The sequence below is a fragment of the Lonchura striata genome, chromosome 9, assembly GCF_046129695.1.
Source record: "Lonchura striata isolate bLonStr1 chromosome 9, bLonStr1.mat, whole genome shotgun sequence".
Taxonomy (NCBI): Eukaryota; Metazoa; Chordata; class Aves; order Passeriformes; family Estrildidae; genus Lonchura; species Lonchura striata.
This window is the reverse complement of record NC_134611.1, coordinates 921,663-944,149: the sequence shown is the minus strand read 5'-3', so window position 1 is coordinate 944,149 and position 22,487 is coordinate 921,663. Positions and strand designations below refer to the sequence as shown.

Sequence of the window (22,487 nt, the reverse complement as noted above, 5' to 3'; positions counted from 1 at the left end):
CCTTAATTCTGCCATGCAAAGCACAATGAGAGCACTCTAAGAATGAAGCAAACCTCAACAGAGCTGCTTTGGTCTCTATTTCCAAGGGGATGACTGGAAGACACTAAACCTGTGTTTTCCACATTTCAGGCAAACATCTAGTTTAAACCACTTGGTGAATTCACATGAATTATCACCTTAGGCAACTGAAGTCACACTTCACATATATTGGCACAGAAAGGAAAGATTGCTCTAAACATAATTTTAAAGTATTAAAACAAAGCCATAGTATAAAAAACATTCTCTGCAGGGCCCTGCTGATTCAACATTTAAAAGGTCTTCTTAAAGGATGGAAGTCACACAAAGAAACAAAATCTCTTTTCGTAGCTCAACCACCCTATGTATGGAAAAAGCTGAGTACAGCAGACTGTATCTTACAGGCCTCCACACCTCTGCTCCAGCTTCAGATCTCAAGTCTGACACCAAACTTCCCTCAGCTGCATAAAGCTTTTTGAGAGTCACAGAATAACGAAAATCAGCTGTGGTTGATTAATTCGGGTGCCTACAGGGAGCAAAAGGAGCTTGGTCATATGCAATACTTGAGATTTGTGAAGAGAAGCAAGTGGTGCTGACTGGCACAGCTACATGGGGAAGCAGGCATTGGCACTATTAAAAAGAAAAGACCAATTAAAATGGAAACCAAGACTTATGCAGAATTTCTCATGTCCATGCTTTCAACAGCAGCCTCAAGACTCTGGAGTGTGATGGAAAGAAAGACAGTCCTCCATTACATCCATGGTATACTTATTCCTTTCCTGAGAGCTCAGTTGGAGCCACTTCATCCTCACTGCTTCAGCCTCTATGTCCATTTAGAGCCTTCCTGCTCCCAAGCAATTAAGTGTCCCTTGGGAAAATAGTACATCTTCCAGAACTGCAGACTGCATTCACCTCCATGCTCAGCCCTAAACCACTGTCAAACAAATCCTTTAATTCTTTGCAATCTCAGCTCTCCCCTTCAACACCTATTGCACTTTATTTGTGCCCATCTCAAACCCAGTGCTAAAGATTCACAGTCCCAGCATGCATAAATGCTAAATTTCAGGAGGTTGAGTCAGCACACTTGACCTCTGGCATTAAGAGTTGTACAAGGACTTGTCAACAGCTGTTGTGCTGTGTTAGCACTTGGAGATGACCTGCAAATGTAAAAGGAAGGGTTCTGGCTTTAACAATGTGTGTTTAACACCCAAATAACCTGTATAAATGGGGCATCTGGCACATGGCTGTTTTAATATTCAGATTGCAGACCTCTCTCAGACAGTATATGGCAAGTGATATATTTGAGAATTATTTGAATCATCATACCAAGAAAAGTCTCACAAAGCACAGCGACGGCTTAAAGAAGCAAGTAATATACAATATTTCTACCTAGATTTTTAGCAAGTCAGAAGTAAGTATCAAGCAATTCTACAGGGAGAAGCAAGAACAAACAGCACATGCCTCTATGAAAAATTAAAATTTAAAAAATAGAAAGAATGGTTGAATACATTCTAGATGAGAAAAGAAACACACTGAATATTCTGGAAGTACCAGCAGGACTTGCAGTAATTATCCTAACAGCCACTTGAGAACAAATTCCAATTTTAGCAACCAGTTCTTCTGAGCTAAACAGCCTTCACACAGGCCTAGTTACAACTCTAAGAGAATGGCATTTGAAAAGCAATTCTCCTCTCCACGTTACAAACAGACACTAGAAAGGAGATATTTAACTGGTGAGTTTAGTCTGACTCTAATATTAAATGGAGAATTTCCAAAGCACTCCAAGATTTCATGGTGTTCACTAAACAGTAATAAAGCTGTGTTGAGCTTGAAGTATATTTGTGAGGACACAAACAACCCTAAGAGACTTCACAGCTAGAGGAGAAAGCTGAGATTCACCACTGCATTGCCCTTGCTCCTGGCAGGATCTGGATCCACCCTCTGCACTGCATTTAGCACATCCCAAAGCCAACAGATTTCAGAAGACTTTAGCAATGTCTTGCACCAGTGATTCACACAGATAAGATCCTCTATTCCAACTCCATCTTTAGAGCCAAAGGCTGCTAAACCTTTAGTGTATCTACCACAGCAGCCTCTAGGTACTATCAGGCAAAGAACACACAAAAAGCAATAGAAGTCCCTCCTCAGAACTCCAGGATACAGCAGCGATCAAACAGAACAATCCTCTGCTCTTCCCAAAGACCTTATTGTTTCTATGGCTTTGCCCTAGAGATAACAAAAAATTTCACTTGTAACTGATGTACTTATATGATTTTAACACAAGACTACCAAGCTAAAAAGTCTAGAAATCAGTACTGCCTAGATTGAAAACTAACAAAATTGGGAGATTTCTGATCTGTCTGGACAAGTTACAAGAGCAAACAGGTATACCAAGCTTCACTAAAAAGAAATATTTATATATTTAGTTTGTAACTACATCAGCTAGGCTCTGTGAAGTTGCTGGCTGTTTTTCCTAGGTGCTCCCTCAGAATTACAAACATCATTCATGTGTCAGCTCACATGGCTTTCAGGTACCCACTGAAGTAAATTTTAAAGACTGGAAGATTTATTCTACAGTTTAAAAGATCCTAGAAGTAAATCTACTGGAAACCTGTGTGTGACAAGATGATGTGAATGCTGAGAAGCTGGGAGTAGTGAGGAAGTAGCAAAGACAAAAGTGACACAGCAACTTTCAGGTACATCATACCATGATGCAAACAACTTCACTGAAGTGTCTGTTAGACCAAAAGAAGACATACCCAGGAGTGCAGTGAGTTTGGGAAGCAAACCAACATGGACCATTTTACTTCTCAGGCCTGTGTCAAAGGAGAGATTCAGTAAGAGTCGAAGAGTGATATTCAGCAGGTCTTCATGTTCACATGGTACCATTTTCACAAGTTTTTCAACAATATCCATTTCAACCTGTATTTCAAGGAAAAAACCAAAACCATAACCCATCCAAACTTACTCTGGCTTCAATATCTAATTTGTAGCCATAACAGTGACTGTTAATGCAGTTTCATCTGAAGTAGTTTCATTTATGCCTTTATGGTTGAAGTCTTCTAGATTGGCTTACAGGGAAACATTTATTAAAAAAGGTTTTGAACCAACAAGTTCATGTGTCATGGAAACATTCCTCACAGTTGGAATACTGCAGGAATGTGGTCGAGACATCACCTGCAAAACTAGAGTAGGGTGAGCAAACTCATTTAAATTTTAACACAGGCAATCCTGCAGCAACTGCCAGTAGAGTCAAAGATAGACCCAACCAAGAAAGACAGAAAATTGGCATCCAAAAAGAATTTGAGACCTTTCATTATGAATTTTAAACAAACCCCTAGCCAGAAGTGTGCATGTGCTCTCAGAAGAGGCATGCCATCCTACATATCAATTCAATAAAAGCATGAAAGTCATCTTGAAACATGAATCACTTTCAAATTAAAAAGTGGAATCCAGAAACTGAAGTGGTATCAGCTCCTGAGATCATGTTCACTTTACCAGCCAGAAAACACATCTGAACTGGCAAGACTACAGAAAGTTTTTATCATGTTTTAAGCAACATTTCTGTGCTTTTATTTGACACAATCTTTTAAATGCATTCATCTTTTTGTTTCGCAGATCCTTCTTTGGCCAGAAGGAGGCACATAAAATTACTTGGCATTCTTCAGACTTCTTTCTCCATGTACATTACTAGTCTGGTTATAAATAGACTCTGAATGAATACTAAGAAAAGAAACTACAGCTCTCCCCACACAGCACAGTGCAATAATCAAACTACTTCCTAGACAGCTTTGATCAGAAACAATCAGATAGCAAGAACTCCTACCTCACTGCTTTGAATTTCATATGGCCCTAGAATAGCCAAGGAAAGAATGTGCCATAAATACATATGGATTTTTCAGTTGTACTTAGAATCAGGTGCTGCACAACTAATCTTGGTTCATTTTGCCTTTGACAGTTTTGTATTACTGCCCAATGCAAATATCAGAACAACATTTCCTTCAGTGGTAGTTTTCCTTAATAACATCATCTTTATTATCAGTAAGGAATGCTCAGACAGCTGACCTGAAGCACACCAACATTTTCAAAACCATCAGAACACTCTGAGATAAAATAGTTTCAACAGCTTTGCTTCACTTGTCTTTCACAAAATCAGATGGAATGGGAAAAGTGTGCCAGCAAATCAGTGGGCTGGAGAGCTAATTCTTCTTTTGCTAACAAGTCCAGTATATAAATAAGGCAGGTACTTCTTGTCTGCAGTGTTCAGTGCACATGCATGCAAAGATCCAGTTAATTCACTACTGCTTTTACACAGATCTTTTCATCTCACAATCTCTGTACACCACTGATCTCAGATTACCTCTTAAACAGAGAAAATGCATAATTTTCAACCAATAAATTATAATAGAGGCACAAAGGGAAGTCAAGTATCTATTTAAGTATCAGGAAAGGAGGTACTTGGCTAGAGTGTGAAGTCACAAAACAAATTATGCTACAATTTCAGAAGTGTAAGACTTCACAAAGAAAAAAAGCTAATGCTGAATAACTGCCTCCAATTCTAAGGAGCTATTGGCAGTAGGAAGGAACCAGACTGACAGAGGAAATAAGTAAACTAGTCCAGCAAACTCCAGAAGAATAAATATCTCTCTTCCCAAGTCAATACATGGCAGAAACAATGTGTTGTCACAAGAGTACAGTCTGGGGCCAGAGTCATGGGCATCACCACAACTGGGGGTATGACAAGACTTTGAGGTGCTGAATTCAAAATCTGGAAGTTTGTGGATCATATTTTACGTAATTTTATTTATTTGGGATGACATTCCCTCAAAACTGTTTGCAGTAGGTTATGACTGGATGTTATGCTTTTTTTCCACTCATTTGACTTGTAACAAAATAGGATAATCAGTGCTAGAGATACCCAGTGTGAAAACAGAGATGTTTCCTTCTTCCCTCCAACAACACAAAATTTTCAGAACCCCAACCTTTCCAGTATTGCAGTAGAGTGCTACAAGCCTCACCATATCATTTTTGTTCTCCATGAAGATGCTGAGTTTCTTCAGGAAGGTTACAACAAGGATAAGCAGCTCAAAATTATCCCGGTCCAGTGCTTTCACCAACATGTGGACAATGTTCTTGTTCCTCATCTTCAGCTCAATGCGAGTATCCTCAGCGAGGTTTAGGAGCAGATAAATTGCAACTAAAGATCAACACAAATCACACCAACAGATCATACCCAACCACTAAACAGGTCTCTATTTACACTTTTAAGTGCTGAAGACAAAACTTTCAGAAGCATAATGATCCCTTTGCAATGCATTTTGAAGGAAATTGCCAGTGAATGCTTTTTTTTTTTTTTGCCTCTTTAAAAAATATTAAGATTAATTCTAATCATAGCTCTAAAAAAAAAATGATAACTAGAAGCTTTTTATGTTGTGTGGTTTGTATTTTTTTTAATTTCAATTCCAACAAGAACCAGTAAAAAGCCCCTCTCGGGAAAGGTTTGCCACTCAGATAATTTCAATCTAACACGAAGTGTATTTTAGTACAAAAACTGAGATAGAATGAAACCTACTCAAAGAGTCAGATACAAACTAAGTTAGGCAAATTCAAAAAAACCCAAATACGCAACTCCTCCCAAACCAATATCATAAGCAAAGAAGAGTGGATTACTTTTCTTCTGAGAACGGGCTTTTAAAATTATTAATAGTGTCAAACAATCTGATTAAGTACTTGTCTTCTCCCTATACTTTGGCAACACTCTTCTATACTCATCTACACATTCAGGACATTTAAGACATCCTGTTTATAACAAGAATCAAACAGGATCCCTCAGTCACATTTACTGACAACAAAATAATTTTCTATTTGGATTTGGTACCTCTAAGCAGCTGTTCCTGCTTGACAACCAGCCCTTTGTATTTCTTGTAAGTTTTCTCATAGTCCTTTTTTAGGGTTTGATTTTCAGGATCTTCATCAAGTGAATTAGAGAAGTTAAGGAGTTCAGAGAAAAGTGATACATGCTAGATGACAATTGTCCTCAAAAGTGTTCCTCAATCACCAGTGAAAAGCAAGAGATCTATGGAATAGCCAGTGTCAAGGCTTCCTCAGCACCAGCCTCCTACACCTGCAATCCAGGTTATGACTGTTCTCTCCTTCTAGGCTGGGATATTTTACACCCCAATAAGCAGCGCACATGTTGTAAGACACACTGCCGATAAAATATAACTTTTCTTTTTCTTGTACTACTTTAGTAGCTTCAGCTTAACCTCTTCCACATCCCAAAATCTTCACTCTTGGTCTTTCTCATATCTGCAATTATATTTTGCACTTTCTGCTTTACAGAAGGTGCTGTGTACTCATCTTGTGTAACCCAACAACACTCATCAAGACAAGTCAGAAGCCATTAGGCTATGCCAGAACATCAAAAGGATATCAGCTTTCTTCTTTTTAGCAAGCTCTTCCTGCCAAAGCTCATGTCTCTTCAGTTCATGGTCTATGATATTCATACACAGAGCTCCAATTTTGTAATGCGTGATTATCCCATGAAATTGAGAGAAACTACATTGAAGAAACAATACTTGTGAGGAATAAATGCCAACAACTCCGTATCTACTTTGACATCTATGGTAGCAATACTGCACCACATGAAATATTTAAAAAGGTATTTGCAGTGTGCCACATTAAAGCACTTTTCTATTGGAAAATTACTTCAAAACAAGAACAATACCTGAAAACAAGAATATTTTCTCAACTTGTAGAAAGACAAGAAATAATCTGTTGTTCCAGATCAAAATAAAAACACATTCCAATTTTCATGCATAAAGGAAAAGGTTTTCCCTCCAGCCCTGCTTTCCATACTGCAAACACTTCAGAGCACTCTCTCCTCACCAGAAATTTAACAGAGACCTAAAATCAAGGTAAATGCAATTTCTGCTTGAATTATTTCTAGGCAGGGTATGTAGAAACACTGGGATAGCTAAGTAAGAGCAAGTGCTCATTACAGTTTTGAACATTGTTTCTTCCCTGTAGGTGTGCAGATGGAAATTAGAGCTGGAAGCTCAGCCACCTTTCATTTCCAACACAAAACTATGAGTCAGAATCTTTACTAGCTTCTTCCCGGCTCTCTTACAAACTGCCTCAACATGAGAGCTCTTTTTGTTACAAGTGATAAAACTGAGGCACAAGCATGTTTTTGTCTGTTTTTCTTGTTTCAGTGAAGCACAGAGCAGAAAACAAATGAAAAGCCACTAAGCACTAAACCACTAAATTCTTTATGTTCCTAAATCCAGGGACTCTGCACTTACCTTGAAAAGCAGAAGAAAATGTAAATTATATTGGTAGCCAGTTCAATGCTTTGCTTCCAGTCTTCCCTCAGCACTCTAGCCAATGCACCCAGGGCAGTTTCTGAAGTGAAATAAGGTTTAGAGCAACATCAGTATTTTGTGTTCCTCCTTTTTAGTTTGTGAGCCTCAGCATTTGAATACACCTTATACACATGTATCAGTTTTCTAGTGAAACACTTTCACAGGTATCTCACCTTAACAGGCAACACTGCTCATGAGTTCTGTTTGGAGACAGTACCAGAGAGTATCCTAGGTGGTCACCCTGTCACAAACCCTAAGAGGCAACAAGATGGAAGGGAAGCACACCAAAGACCAAATTAATCTTAAAACTACCACTAACCTTCAGATCCTGTGGCACCTGCCAGCTCTGTATTCCATACTACATTGTGTCCCCTGCCTAAAACACTACCGCTTTCACTTTCAAATCACCTTTAGATTCTGCCTGGACAGACAGTATTTCTCATCCATCTTTCCATTTATTTTCCCCCCTGAATCTACTTCATGTTATTTAATAATTTGGTTTCTCCTTGTCTCGTTTAATTTCACTTTCCCAGTCACGTTCCCCTAGCTCATGTCTCTTCAGTACACCATGTTCCTTGATCAAAAAAGCAGCAACTGGGAACATGGAGCACCAAATATTTTCAACAACTCTTAGGGACAAGCCATTATTTCATGGCTCACCATTCCCATTCCATTTTCCATGGTGACACTGCAAGATGGGCATGTATTGAAGTCATCAATACATGAGGGTATAAGGACTCAGCAAGAGAGACAAAAAGGGCAAAGAAAGAAAATCACTAAATTAACTCATGTCAGCTTGCCTCTTCCAAGGCAAGTTTCCTGATCTACAATACACCAATACATCCCCATCTCCACCAGTAATGCTGAAGTTAATTTAACATCAAAATAACCAGGATCAGAAAAAAATGGATGAAGCCTCTAGAGGCCAGGAAGGTTTCAGTATCAGGCTCACCAAAGACCAGTCTAAGCAGCATCCTTTTGTAGAGAGATCCAACCCAGCTTTGATGGCCACCTTATTATATACAGAGAAATAGAGCCTAGCAAGCTAAAGAAAATCCCAAATTAAAGGTGAATTACTTTTCCCTGGACACAAATGAACAACACATCAAGAGAAATTACCATTAGGTTTTAAAGTTACCATTTATAAGCAGCTCTTCCAAATTGTCAGGATTCCTGGCCAGCTGCAGGATGAGGGCAGAGCCACGCACTTTGTCAGGAATGTCCTCATAGAGTAACTCAATGTACTCATCCATGTCATTGATATTGGCAACTTCATCAATCTGAAAGCAGTCAGAAGCAAGGGTTTCATTGAGAGACATGGCAATTCAACATCAGCAATCACAATGTTATTCAGTTGTGACACCAAAGAGCACTCAGCTTCTGAGTACAGACCTTAGTTAAAAAAAAAATACAAGTTAAAAAACTCCAATACCTGCAGAATCACTGCCAATGAAGATCAGAAAATCTGATTCCTAAAAATCAAAGGATGCTCAGACACAACTCTGTGTCCTGTATGATGTTCCAAATCTCACTGGCTGTCCTGCTGTGTGCTATACTTGGAGGGGCAAGTATGCAAGTCAAATATTTTACCCTTTATGGAGATAATTTTTTTCCATTGTGCAGTATTTCCAAACCAAGTTCTTTGTTTAAAAAAGAAGCAAAAAAACCACAAGAATTAAGCATTTCCTGTCCCCTCCTCACTTTTGTAACTGCTTACTGAAGTAGTAAACAGGGTTTGCATTTCTCTTTTAACACCAATATTTACCTCTGTTCCTTCAAATGGGGGTGGATCTTTTGGTTTGCTGGTTTTCTCTTTCTTTTCTACAAAGAAAAAGACATGGGTGCAGTTAAGTTACACACAAACACAGGCCAAACGCATATCCAGTGCTCTCACAATGAACACTCTAAGTTAAATGAAGGTCAAAGTCCTTTTGTATCCAGCTGACCTGCCAGACTAACACAGGTTTCTGAACCTGAACAGTCCCTAGGGAGTAAAACAAATCCCCAACTGCCTTTTGAGAACTCAGTCTAAATGATCAGTGATAGCCCTATCAGCTGGGGAGATAGAGGGTAATAAACCTTAGAGCAAGCTCAGAGTGGCAACACTCACTCCCACACTGAGAAACAGCAGCAGCTCCGATTCTGCCTGTGCCCTGTGACACACCAAGATACAGAAATGCAGAGTGCAAATGGGTAAAACATGCAAAGCTCTTACAATCAAAGCCCATATATAACATAAATCCTCCCTTTAAATTTGACTCACTAGGAATCCAGCTTGGGAACAAAGCTTACCATTTCATGGTTGCAAGAAACCTGGGTAACCTAAAGATAATGTAGAATCTAATGTTAAATATTCAACTGACCCCTGAGCAGAAAGTTTAAGGTGATCTTAAGACATAAATAGGAGCACAAAGAGACCAGGAATTTTAGATGACAAGATGAGAGAAACACCCTAGGCTGTCTGCTACACTGGACCAAAGCTTGTCAGGCTCTGAAACTCTCCAGCTTTACACATAGCCCAAATTCAGCCTAGGCACACTCTGTACCCTTGCAAGAGGTGATGGCAGAGGTCTTTCTAGGAAGATCCTCTTAAAGACTTTTGATATCACTGTAAGTGCATATTCAATATGATGAGGCTGCACCCAACAGCCAAATCTGTACCTCTCAAGTCCTGCTAAAGCACAAGGCAGCCACTAAGAAGCATCAATATTAAATGTAATCAATCTAATAAAATAAATTTGGTTATTAAAAAGGTAATTCCCTTCAATCTCACTTCAAGATCATAATTGTTTCCAAAGGTTATAAAAGATACTTGTCCCCTGCTGTCACCATCCCCGAGAATTGGTACATCAGGCACATTGGGCTCTCAGCTAGAAACACCTCAGTATTTGTTCAAGGCTGAGGCACTCCTGTCCCAAGCTACTTTGTTCCTGTATTTTTTACCTTTTCCTGCTGAGGAATCTCTGCGGTTCTGCAGGTAGTACAGCAGCTGCTCTACTTCTGCAAGCTTGGAGGGGTGAATGAGCTTGCATTCTTCAACCACCTTTCGAGCCAGGGAACCAACATCTGTATTTGCATTAAGACTCTTCAGCCGAATTCTGCAACACAGACAAGTCTCTTTTCAGTTTTTAAATTTTTTTATCTTCAGTCCTTTGATTATGTTTATACAGTCAAGAATTTCTCAAACCAGAAATGATCCTGATACACCCAGTGCCTGTGCCTTTCATGTCAAAGTGGTGCCTCTGAACTCCAAAGGGCAAGCAACTGTCAAACAGATTTGGTGGAGCGTAACTGTTCATGAACTGACATGCAGCAACATTAAAGGCAGCTGTATGAACAGATCCCTTACAACAATCTTAGATACAAAGGACAGTAACTGATTTGCTATATACCCCAAAAAATGTGCACAAGACCACAAAGGAGTATTGCAGACAAAAAAAGTCCCAAATGAGAGACAGCTCTGAGTGTTTGTCTGCACAGGAAGGTTCTTTTGCAGTGCCAGGAGTCCACCCACAGCTCTGGCAGGTCTGCAGCCAGGTCCACAAGCAATGAGCAGGAAGAAATCTCTGTGGGCATTAACAACAGGGTGGAAAAAAAAAGGAATTCCACCATCTTGCAGATGCAAGTTATGTTGATTCATCTGATAACAGAAGTATGCTTCTGATAGCTTCAAAAATTTGAGACAATTTAAGGATTCTCTTTTCTTTTTCCCCCAATTATTCTTCTAATATGCACTCACACAGGCAGCCACTTCAGTTCAAATTTCAGTACAGAGATAAAACTCCCCTAAAATATGTCCAGCCTTGCTGGTTAAAAAATGCAGTTATGATAGTTCTCTGGGCTTTTCCAGTGGGGAATATTTTAATGGCCTTGAAAGAAATCAATCAGGCAAAAGTGAAATGCAGATAAAGTAGTGAATTCACTGGTTGGGCAGGGGCAGATCAAAACAACAGGAGAGCCAACAGCTGGAGCATAAGGCTGTCAGGAGGTTCAATGGTACTTCTTGCTCCAACATGAACTATCATTTGCACAGGAAACAATCACTTTTCTCTGCCTCAACTACCCATCATGTAAAACAGGAATCATCACTTTTCTTTACAAAACACCTTAAAGGACATGGCTGGAAAGCAATTTACAACGTGTGTTTCAGATGTTAACCTTCCTAGGCACATGTTATTTCCTGCTTTGAAACCCTCTGCTAGTCCAGCACCGAGTTGCATAAAGATGATAAGCTACAATTTCTCAGATGTAGGTGGTACTCTTGAGTTATTAAATCTGTGACTATGAAGATTGAAATAAAATATTAGAGCTTGCTGTGACCTTACATTTTCTGACATTCCTTGCGTTCCCCCAGCATGGGGTCTCCCAACTCTCCCAGAATCGTTGCTTCCACTTCATAATGGACAATGAGGGCTTTTTCAGATGGATGCACATCTATGTTACCTCCTTTTACCTTCCTGTTCATAAAGGGAAAAAAAAAAAAAACTGATTAAATTAAAAGCTCAGAAAACACACCAGAGGAGAAATCAGTTACCCGCCTACTGTGCTATGCAGGCCCTAAATCCAAGTAATGCTCTCCTTCCATACCATACTCCAACCCACACTGCTGTACCAAAGCCTGGTGCTAGTGGCATCTTCTTGGCTACTACCTGTAGTACACAAATATCCAAGCCCTGGTCAAGCCTTACCCACAGAAATCAGGAAAGAAATCAACGATATCCTGTTCCACATCACCACAATGAGTAAAAAGATGCATTTCACCAAGCAGGTGAATTTCCCAGTTGATTCCCTATTACCTTGTCAGTACTGACAAATCTTTGTCTAATGGCCTTCACTTAATGCAGTCCTCTACAAATGGAATTTTTCTTTCATTCCCTTGCCTAACTCCTAGCAGTTACAATTCTTTGAGACAGAATTACAAACAATTTGTATTTCAATTTAACGATTCTCTATTGAAACACAAACCTCTTTGCTACAGTTCTTCACCTCATTGTGCCTGCTGCCAGGCTTGAGGGATTACAAAAATCAACAGCTGCCATCAAAAGATATAAATCATGTCTACCTGCTTTTCTACAGCTACAGATCCTTGGGAGAAGTATTCTCCAGGGAAGCACTCTGGTGTATGTCAGTGCCAAAAGGGCCTATCCTGCTCTCTCCTCCTTTGTGCCAATAATTCTGTTTCCATGCAGATCCAAGGCTCCCAAGGAAAGGCTCAGATGGGTGAAGATACAACTCATTTGTTTTCAAGCAGTGGCAGAACCACATCCAAAGAATACAGTGACCTGTTTTTATTTATTGGTAAAGATGACACTTGTTCCTTTTCCACTAAGTACAGGTAATTGAATTTGTACAATCCTGCCATAAACCCGGCTGCAAAAACCCTGCAAATTAAAACCACCTCCAAAATGTGGGTTTGGCTTTTGGGGCATGGAGTGGGTTTTTTGTGGGGTGTTCAGGTTTTTAGACAGATCGTGTCCAGAAAGAGAATTACAAGTGGCTTCACCAGCAGTCATATCAGCATCTAGGAGATAGCAGGTAGCCAAGGTATTGGGTCAATTAGATCAGGGAAAACGACTTCAACCTCATAAAGCTGGAAATGTCAGCAAATCCAGATGCAGGCTGTGCTATAACCATTTGCAGCAGAAAATGTTTGAAATGTGTCTCCATCTACTCAGCTATTCTGGTGTCCACTTTTCCTTCTGCAGAGTACAGCTGCAAAACATACCTTTGTCTTGAGATACAGCTGCCCAAAAAACCCCACAAACCACAAAACTCTGCTGTGGGAAACAAAGAGTCCAGTTCAACTACCTTGCAAGGACATAAAGCTACTCAGGGCAAACAAAAATATCTCCCTAGTGCTGGAAAGTAACATTTTCCATGAAAGTAGAGCAAAACTCAGTTTTATGACTTGAGATTTTTTGAAAAGATTTGGGTTGTTCCCCTTTAACAGCACCTTGAAGCAGGTGTTTCATTACAGTTTGTTCTCTGTTCTCACAAGGTCCAGCCTTGCAGGACAGAAAACTTATGGCAAATCTACTTCAAAAGAATCCAGCTGTCACTCCCCACTTCCAAATATATTTATCCCACATTAACATCAGGAAATGCCAAGTGCAAACACTCAGGGCTCCTGACAGGCAAAGCTCTGGTTAGTGACAGCTTAGTAATATTTACAGATATAAAGAAAAAGATGGGTAGAGAACAGTTTGGTAAAGTTTTACAAGAATAAAGCTGAACTAACAGCTCATCATTGCCCAGAGGATTAGATCTTCCCATGTTATCCCTGCTCCTGGCAGTCACCTTGGTGTTCAGCATGAGGACTCATCAGTCTCTGTCACAGTCAATTCCAGCAATCCAACAGAAAACTCTCCATGTTTTGGAGAGGAAGTTTTTCACTGTGTAACAGAACTAAAGTGCACTATAGAAAAGGAACAAAACATTTCTCATCAGGGAAAAGAAGGACTGAAACCTCCTCCTTTTGGCAACAGTAAACCACTGATGAGCTTAGCAATCAGGAGAGCTTTAGCTTAAGACTGCTTAAACAGTTTTAGGACTTCCCATATTTAATTTTTTCTTCCAGAGGGATAGATGGGTAAACTGAAGAACTTAGAGGTACAGAGATTTTCTGCCCTCTCACACTGACAAACACCCTCTCTGCCTGAGCTATTTCTGAGCTAATGAAGTCACAAATCAATAGACAGCCAAGCTCCCTCTCTGAAAATCCTACCTTGTGAAATGCTTGAGGACCTACACTAAAATGTACCCCCCAGACACTGAAGTTATTTTTCATTTGGAAAACACTGCGTTTGTATTGTCAGCATCACAAGGTAAATCTTCATTTACAGAAAAAAATCCCCTCCTCTCCCTCAAAGCTACAAACATATTTTTTACTGATTTTCTACACATCCTGAGTCTGCAAATCACGTCATAAAACATTTGAAACTGCTGATACTATAATGAGTAGAAGCAGCAATGCACTGGGGAGCTCTCATGCACATCAGCCTGTCCTTTCACTTCACTGCTTGCTTTGTCAACAAGAACCCAGTCAGTTCAAGGTTTAAAAGAGGAAGGCCTTTGCTACAGACAAAAGCTGCAAGCTGAGCTCACATAACCAAAGCTGGAGTGTTAATATCCTTTATTAACTAATTCCTTTAGAGGGAAAAAGCAAAAGCAAACTATCCTAATGAAAAGTGGCACAAACGGTGCACGTGGGTAAGGCTGAAAATCCAATAACAAATCCCAGCAAGTCAGACTTGGTGGGAAGGGAGTGCCTATGGAGGGTGACAAAGGGAGCAGGGGGCAGAGGAGTACCAGGCTTGCACACCAGCCTGGTCACGTTAAACAGCACAGCAGGGTTTGGGGTTTGTGCTCCCAAAAAAAAAGAGACAACTACACCTGTTTCAGGGATGACTACAAAACAAAGATTCCTACAATATTATGTAAGATGGCACAAACTGAACAGGTAAGGCTAAAAAAACAGGCACTGCTGTAAAGTTACAGCTGTTGATTTAATTAAGGGTGGCATGTGATTTTTACCCATCATGGCATTGCTATGACAGAATGGATGTTCAAAGAGGTTTTTTTTTTCCCTGCACTGCTTCCAACTATGGAGCTTAATATGTGGCATGTAAGCGGAGAAAAAACAAAACCTAGACAGCCTAAACAGGAAATTCTGCAAATACAAATACATGGAAAGGAAGTAAAAAACAACAGCAGGAACTCCGTAGGATTCAAGACATAATGGAAAAAAATCACCAGCACAATAGGATAAAGTGACGCTGTCCACACATGACACCTGAACAGAGGCCTAGATGACCTGGCATCTTTTGGGATTGATTCCTTTTTGCTCTGAAACAACTGGCAGAGAGAGATCAAGAGCTGGCAGCTCAGGCCCTATTCTTTATGCTGACTGGTCTCACTGCCAAACAGACAGATAAAAGATACCATTCATTCATCACACCTGCAACACCAAACCCAGACCATACACGTTATACACCAGTTACCTCTGCCATTCATGTCACCTGTCCTGCCCAGTCTGCCATGCCATACTCTTCACATCTCCGAATCAGTCTCCCAGCTGCTCCATGAACCTGGCCTTACTGTCTCTTATCCCATCCCTGATCCCCAAAGCAGCCACCTGCCCCGTCCCAGCACCTAATACACAATGATCCTCTCCACTCATATCCTAATTGCACCTACTCTCCTCTCAACCTGCTGTCACTTCAGTGCCTGGTCCCAAACACACCATAAAATGTCACCATAGCCCTCCCCAGACCAGAGCACCCTCCAAACCCCACCTCTCTGCCTACCCTGCCTCTGTAACCTTCACTCATCCCTAACCCTCCCCATCCTCAGCCAAATCTTCTGCCCAACAGACTGGGGTAGGCTGAGGGAGGACCACCTAAACAAATCTGTCTGCCATTCCCACACCCCTCACCCATCTTACCCAGCACACCACAGCCTCCAGGCAGCTTCCAAACCAGCCCTCCTCACTCGCAATACCTCCACCCACCTCATCATCACCCCTCCCAAAACACTCTCCATTGTCACCTCCCCAACCCTAATCTCCCATCCATCCCCAAGCCAGTCCTCACTGCACCCCAGCCTCACACTCCACCTCCCCACCCACAGCTCCCCTGTATTCCCCCACCCCTCCGCAAACACCTGTGTCTCGCACCCCACAACCTGACACACTCCATCCCTCGGGACAAGCTGCCGAGCCTCAACGGCTACGACCTCCCCCCCCACACACCGCCGGCCCCAGGCCACCCAGCACGAACCGCCGTCCCTCGTGCCCATCCTGCCTCCCCGGTTACCTCTTGAGGTACCGGGCGTCCTCGCCCTGCATGGCGGCGGCGAGGGGCGTGAGGGGAGGGGGCGCGGCCCCGCGCGCGCGGCGCTCGTTACCAGGGAGCGCGCGAGCCCCGCCCCGCGCCGCGCCCCCGCCGCGCGCGCGCGCGCGCGCCTCTGAGCACGCGCCGCCGCTCGGCCGCGCACGCGCGCCGCCCTCACCGCCGCGCCCTCCGCCGCCTTTTCCTCCCCGGCAGCGCCCCCTGCAGGCGCGGGGGAGGCGCTGCCCCGCCGGCCCCGCACGGGAAGGGACGGGCCGCTCCCGTTCGCTTGCGAGCGGGAGATGGATCGAAGAAGCCGTGGTTTTTTTTTTGTTTTGTTTTGTTTGTTTGTTTGTTGTTTTATTCCCAAATATGTACTCCAAAGTTAAGTTTCTAAACTTGAGAAAGCGCTTCTGGGCGTCGCTATGATCATCCGCGATTCAGGCTGGTAGAGACTTGGCTGAGAGTGAAAAGTGACCTGGCCTCGCTACAGTAGAGGCAGGTGGGTTGGTGCCCTTTTACTTCGTCTTCTGTAGTTGTTTAATGGTTATTATTTTGAAATTGATATGCATCACTGCCACCTCCTACAAAATTATGAAATGGTCTCGCAATTAATCAGCGAGTTGTTTTTGGTGAGCGGTACTTGCGGACGCTGCAAGCAGCAGGAGTGAGGGAGAATCTCAGAATGTTCAGTCACAGCTTGGCTGAGGTTGGACGGGACCTCCGGAGATGCTGGCCAAGCCCTCTGCCAAGGCAGGGTCACCCAGAGCAGCTGGCGCGGGGATGCATCCAGCTGGCTTTGGGTTCTGCCTCCCGAGAGGGACAATCTGCAACCTTCCCTGGCAGCCCCCTCCATCACGCTCAGTGCAAAGAACTTCCTCGTGTTGAGGTGGAATTTCTTGTGTTCCCATTCACGGCTGTTGCACCCCATCCTGTCACTGGACAGCATCGAAAATGCTCTGGCACCATCATCTTGGCACCTGCCCTCGAGACATTTATATGGATTGATGAGTTCCCCTTTCTTCTCCAGACTAAGCTGTCCCAGCTCCCGCAGTCTCTCCTCATCCAGAGATGCTCCAGACCCTATGTGCAGGATTTACAGGAGGATTGAAAAAGGGCTCCTGTAGTGTCCTACCCCATTATAACCACCTGAGATGGTCACTGCTCTTCAGCACCAGCTCTTGGCTAAACCCAGACTAAAGGCAGCCTTGGTGTTTTGAAACATAATCTTCCTTTTGTGTCACTGACACACAGAGAACATGGGGATGACACTGCTGTAGCTCCAGACTCTGGCAAAGTGGCTGCAAATCCAAAATCAGGTTAGGAATCATGTTAGAAAAGTTACATATTCAGCCAGCACCTGAATTTTCTGCCCCTTTATCATGTCTCCAAGCCACTCTAAAGAACAAGCAAAGAGTCATATCCAAGAGGTCTCAGAAAGGACCTTAATGGGCTGTAGTTTTTTGGAGTACTCTTTACTGCCCTGTAGCATAGAACTGAAAATTCTGTCTACCCAGAGTTGTAGGGATAATGCAGAAATAAATAATAGACAACAAAGCTTTGTTTTTTATTGTGGCAAAATATTAAGCATAAATACTTAATGTCTACTGATCCCATTAAAGACTAAGAATTTTTATAGTTTCATAATCTTTAACAGAGTAGAATAAAATATTTTGTGGAATCCACACAGTGCCTACCTTTGTTTTAAAGAAAATGGAAAAAGAAAGTACCCTGTGAAATATGAAGTGCTGCCTTAGTGCAATGAATTTACAAAAGATTGCTAGAACATAACACCCTTGTTACTAGCCTCATTCTATTTTTATCACACTAATATTGTCATAAAGGAAAAAAAAAATCATACTACCTAATCAGAATGATAATTCTCCAGTGATCTCAGCAGCTCTCCTGATAAGCATAAGCCAAACATTAAACTCTGAAGCCATATAAATAGTCTGATATTTACTGAGCACTTTGTACCTGACAGTCTTCATTTATTTTGCTACAAATTTATCTGATTTATCTGCTCATATAAGCCTGTAAATGGAGTTTAGTTTTGAGACACCTATGGAAAATAAGCCAAAGATTACAAGATGAGAATGATACAGAAGAATGTGAGAGCTGAAAAAATACGAGTAAAGGAACGTTTATTCCAGTTAAGTATGCCACGATGTTTGGGCTAAAACTGGCTGTTTGTCAGGACCTGAAGGGACAGCAGAGCCTGGAGAGAGTCCAGGTGAAATATCTCAGCTTTGTAGGTATTGATCCACCAGCACTGCCAAGATCAGACAATTCTGTTGGGCAGTGACCACCAGGTGATGCTGGGTTTAGAAAACCTCATGGCATAAACACCAAAACCCACCTATTGCGTGGTGGATTCTTCTAAAATTAGATTGTAGAGCACGTGCTGCCTGAGGTTTTGTTCTACAGCCTTACCCTGAGCTTCTGATGTTGTTTTGCACAATTCCTTACGTCCCTGTCTTTATAGTGTGATGAGGTTTATGGGATGGGACTCTGGAGATCCCCTCACCTGCATGCTAGAAGTATATATGAGGAGGAAGAAAGAAAGGGTGGCATTTGAGGCAGAAGGGTGATCAAATTGCAAGCAGAAGCTGGAGTATACAAGAGTTTTGTGTTTGTTCTTTTGTTTGGGTGGTTTTGGGGTAGTTTGGCTTTTTTTTTTTGTAGAACACTTGTAAGAAATATGGTTCTGGAGTCAGCTTGAAGAAGAGATTTTTTCATAGTGAGGGAATATAAAAGAGGGTGTAAAAGAGCTTGGGAGCTGCAGAGAAGATCAGAACAGGAAGAGAATGGTGGAGAAAGTTGCATGAGGAGAAATTGGGCAAGAGGAGTGAAGCAGTTGGGTAAAAACCGAGGAAAGACAGAGGTGTGGAGTGTTCCCATATGGTATATGTATATATATTTACGGTAGAATAAGAACAGATGGAGTAATTAACAACACTCAAATGCAAAAACACCGAAATTTACATTTTTTGGTTGAGCTGCAGACATGTTATTAACAAGATGGACAGAATACACTCAGTGGCATTGGAGCAACACCCACCATATTGCCTCATGGTAAACTTGATTTTATTTCTTCTTGTTTTTTCTCTTAGTACTGAAAAGTACTGATACTAGCAGTGATTTTAAGTCAAAAAAAGTGTTTCCATTTTCTTCAATGAGCCTTTGGTATATTATAAGACTGCATGTTGAAAATGTTTCAAATGGTTTCTTTTACATCACTGTAAAAAAAAAAATCAACGAAAATAGCCAACACTGTTTTTCTGTAGCAAATGGAATTGTTGAAATACAAGAGACTGATGTCTTGTGCCTTGTGGAGTTGAGAAACCAAAGCAACCCTGAAATTTGTAATCTAGTCATCAAAGATTGCATCTTGCTCTCAGGAAAAAAATAATCCAGTGTTTTTGTAGGGAAAAATCATGAATACAGGACATTTGTCTAGACTTTGTAAAATGAACTGTACATAAAACTACTTAAGACTCTTTATTAGCTAAAATAAAGTGGAGCACTCTGAAAGGATGACTTCCAGGGAAACATGTGAGGTGACCAGGCTGTGGAGCTCCGTGGGGGATGGAGATGATGTTGTTCTGATGTGCTGGCACACAGTAAGGGACTGAGGAATGGAGGTAATAAACCCTGGGCTTAAAAGTTTATACTGGGAGGAGGAAGTGAGACAAGGCAAAGCAAAATCTGATACGCAAAGGGAAAGTCTGGCTTAACTCCTCTGGATGGAATTAATCTTGGAGCACAGATCAAGGTGATTCTTGAATGCCTTTTTGATCAGCAGTGACAGTGACATCTGCACAGAAGAAGGTCATTTTCAGTGTGACACATGATTGTGCTGGCAAATCCTGGGTGCTTTTGTTATTCTTGAATGTGAGACTTCACAAAAATGAGAGCAAGAGAATGAGATCCTCCATGAAGAGCTTGGTTTGTATTTAATAATATATTTAAAATACGAAATATTTTAAATGTATTAAAATTACATTTAAAATATATTAAATATATATTATATATACAAATGCATTTAAATAGCTATAATATATTTAAATAATAAAATTAATATATAGTATATATTAAATATGTAAAATATATATTTTTGTTTTATTTATTTTAATATTAATAATATTAAATATTTTATTTATTTTATTGAGTATTTGTTTTCATTTATTTTAATATTAATAATATTAAATATATTAAGTATATTAAATATTTAAACATTTATTTATAGATACTTAAATATATTATACATATATTTAAAATATATTATATTTATATAATATAATAACACTGAGCTAAGTAAATGTATCAAATTTCAACTCATTCAAACCAGAGAAGAAAATTACCTGGAGGTTTCTATTGTTTTGGGTGTTAAAAGAAACATCTAAAGATGTGAGAAGAAGCCAATCTCTCCATAGAGAGCTCACTGTCGAGCAGAGCATGCTGTTTTCTCCTTTGGCCTATTGAGATCAGAATTGCTGCCTTCCATGGGATTGATCTCTGATGTCCTTGTAGCTCCTTCTGGAGCTGGGGTTGTGGTAAAGTGACCATCTACATGGACTTCCATGTGCCTGACTGGAGTCCAGGCCTTTAAGAGAGAATTTTGCTGTGAGGAAGGCAGAACAGCACGTTGTACATTGTCACAGAATCTTAGAATCATGCAGTTGGACAGACTTGTAAGACTGAGCCCAAGAATAAACCTAACACTGCCAAATCCACCACTAAAGCACATCCCTATGTGCCACACCTACCTGACAGTATGTTCTCTATATGGGTGTTCAGTGTTTGTGCTGCACAAGGATTTGCATTCTCGTTTCTTCTCATTTGCTGGCAAACAGCCTGAAATGATTAAATACAGAAGTGTCCACACAAGAAGGAACAGATGGCCCCTCTCTGTCCGTGTTGTCTTGTGACCCCTAATGACAATGAGGGGGATTTCTTGTGCAAAATCCTGGTTTTGCTGAAATCAATGGGAGTTTACCACTCACCCCAGTGGGGACAGAATTTCACCTCTTAATGTTTATTAGATGCAGCAGGCAGAAAGCAGACTCGTATCTATAAAGGCTGTGACATTTTATGGTTCTGACTCTGCAACCACTCAAGCACATGGTTAATTTTGCCACAGTAATAAAGTTAAGCACTAGCTAAAGTGTTTTCAAGGAGGGGTCTCTTTTACACTTGAACAAGTCTATATTTCATCATAAATCAGGAATTCCTCCCCTTCAAAAGAAAAGGATTCTGCATGTGATCATCAAATTGTTTCTACTTTGCACAACAATAACTGCTCTTTTTTAGTTTTTGTCCAAAAAAGGCAAAGGGAGAGCAAGAAATGAATACCTCAGCTGAAGTGGTGTTGCTCCAATGACACTTAACTCATTTCAAATGGATTCAAGAGGGAAATATCAATTTTTCAATATTAAGTCGAAATACCTCAGACACTGGCTATTTCCTTTAAAATGTGAAGATTTTGCATGACACTTTACAGCCAAAACTTTTTTCTTGAGTTTTTAAACTATCGTGGACAACACCAGCATTGTTCTTCATATCAGGGAAGATTTCTACTTTTACAAATAGCAGTATTTTTGTATTTGTTTCCACCAAATTTTAGCCAAAGCACATCAGGAGTGTAGCAGAATGGAAATACAAGGAGATGCATTCAAGCCAGATGAATTCAGACCCAAAATAAAGCATAAAACTTTACTGGGATAGCACTTAACACATGGAATGACTTACCTTAGGATTTATGAGTTGATGCTTCCCCATTATTACCAGTCTTTATATCAGGAGTTTAAGCAAGAGAATGTGGGTGAGTGTAGAGTAAATCCTTTCCCAGGGTCTGTCTTAATGCTAATTTGTTTTATTTCCATCATGGAAGGAACCAAGCAGAGGCTGAACTTGGGTTTGATTTAGTGCACTTGCCCCTTTGCCCTGTTTGGTGAGGGAAAAGCAGGAGAGCATTTGTGGCAGCTGGAAGAGGCTGTCAGAGGAGGATGGTGATGGTGTGGGGTGACAACAGAAGACCCAAGAGGTGGAAGGGAACATGGGGCAAAGAATATTCCTCCAGCCTCCCAGCTGTGCTTTCCAGGAGCTTGGAAAGCACTGGGGGAAGGAAGAAACAGAGACTGGTCTGGCTGGCCCATGAGTAAGAAAATAGGAGAGCCCAGGAGTTCAGCTCTGGAAATTGCTGGTTCTCAGGAGCTTCTGGGTTACAGTAATGGAGGTTTAAGAGTGCTGTTGAGCTCTGTGTTGAAAAAAACAATCC

The 22,487-nt window shown here is 41.1% G+C and overlaps 2 protein-coding genes across 7 annotated transcripts in view; one reads left to right on the top strand and one right to left on the bottom strand.

Annotated features, from left to right (window-relative positions):
• The window catches only part of KIFAP3 (kinesin associated protein 3), a 68,523-nt gene extending 52,208 nt beyond the window's left edge, over positions 1-16,315 (bottom strand). For 5 of the 6 annotated variants that reach the window (XM_021546012.2, XM_021546014.2, XM_021546013.2 and 2 more), the window contains exons 1-10: positions 16,193-16,315; positions 11,705-11,836; positions 10,323-10,477; positions 9,145-9,200; positions 8,518-8,659; positions 7,320-7,419; positions 6,449-6,573; positions 5,894-5,992; positions 5,034-5,212; positions 2,775-2,937 (exon numbers count right to left, since the gene is read on the bottom strand). In XM_021546012.2, coding sequence (XP_021401687.1) covers positions 2,775-2,937; positions 5,034-5,212; positions 5,894-5,992; positions 6,449-6,573; positions 7,320-7,419; positions 8,518-8,659; positions 9,145-9,200; positions 10,323-10,477; positions 11,705-11,836; positions 16,193-16,224 — 1,183 coding nt within the window. In that variant the 5' untranslated portion in view covers positions 16,225-16,315. Of the gene's footprint in view, positions 1-2,774; positions 2,938-5,033; positions 5,213-5,893; positions 5,993-6,448; positions 6,574-7,319; positions 7,420-8,517; positions 8,660-9,144; positions 9,201-10,322; positions 10,478-11,704; positions 11,837-16,156 lie in introns of all 6 variants that reach the window. The other variant, XM_077785257.1, reaches the window with a different exon arrangement.
• Positions 16,316-16,676: 361 nt separating this feature from the next.
• NTMT2 (N-terminal Xaa-Pro-Lys N-methyltransferase 2) overlaps positions 16,677-22,487 on the top strand; it is a 33,642-nt gene continuing 27,831 nt past the window's right edge. The window contains exon 1 of the mRNA XM_021545853.3: positions 16,677-16,709. The gene's annotated coding sequence lies outside the window, so the exon portion shown is untranslated. The remainder of the gene's footprint in view (positions 16,710-22,487) is intronic.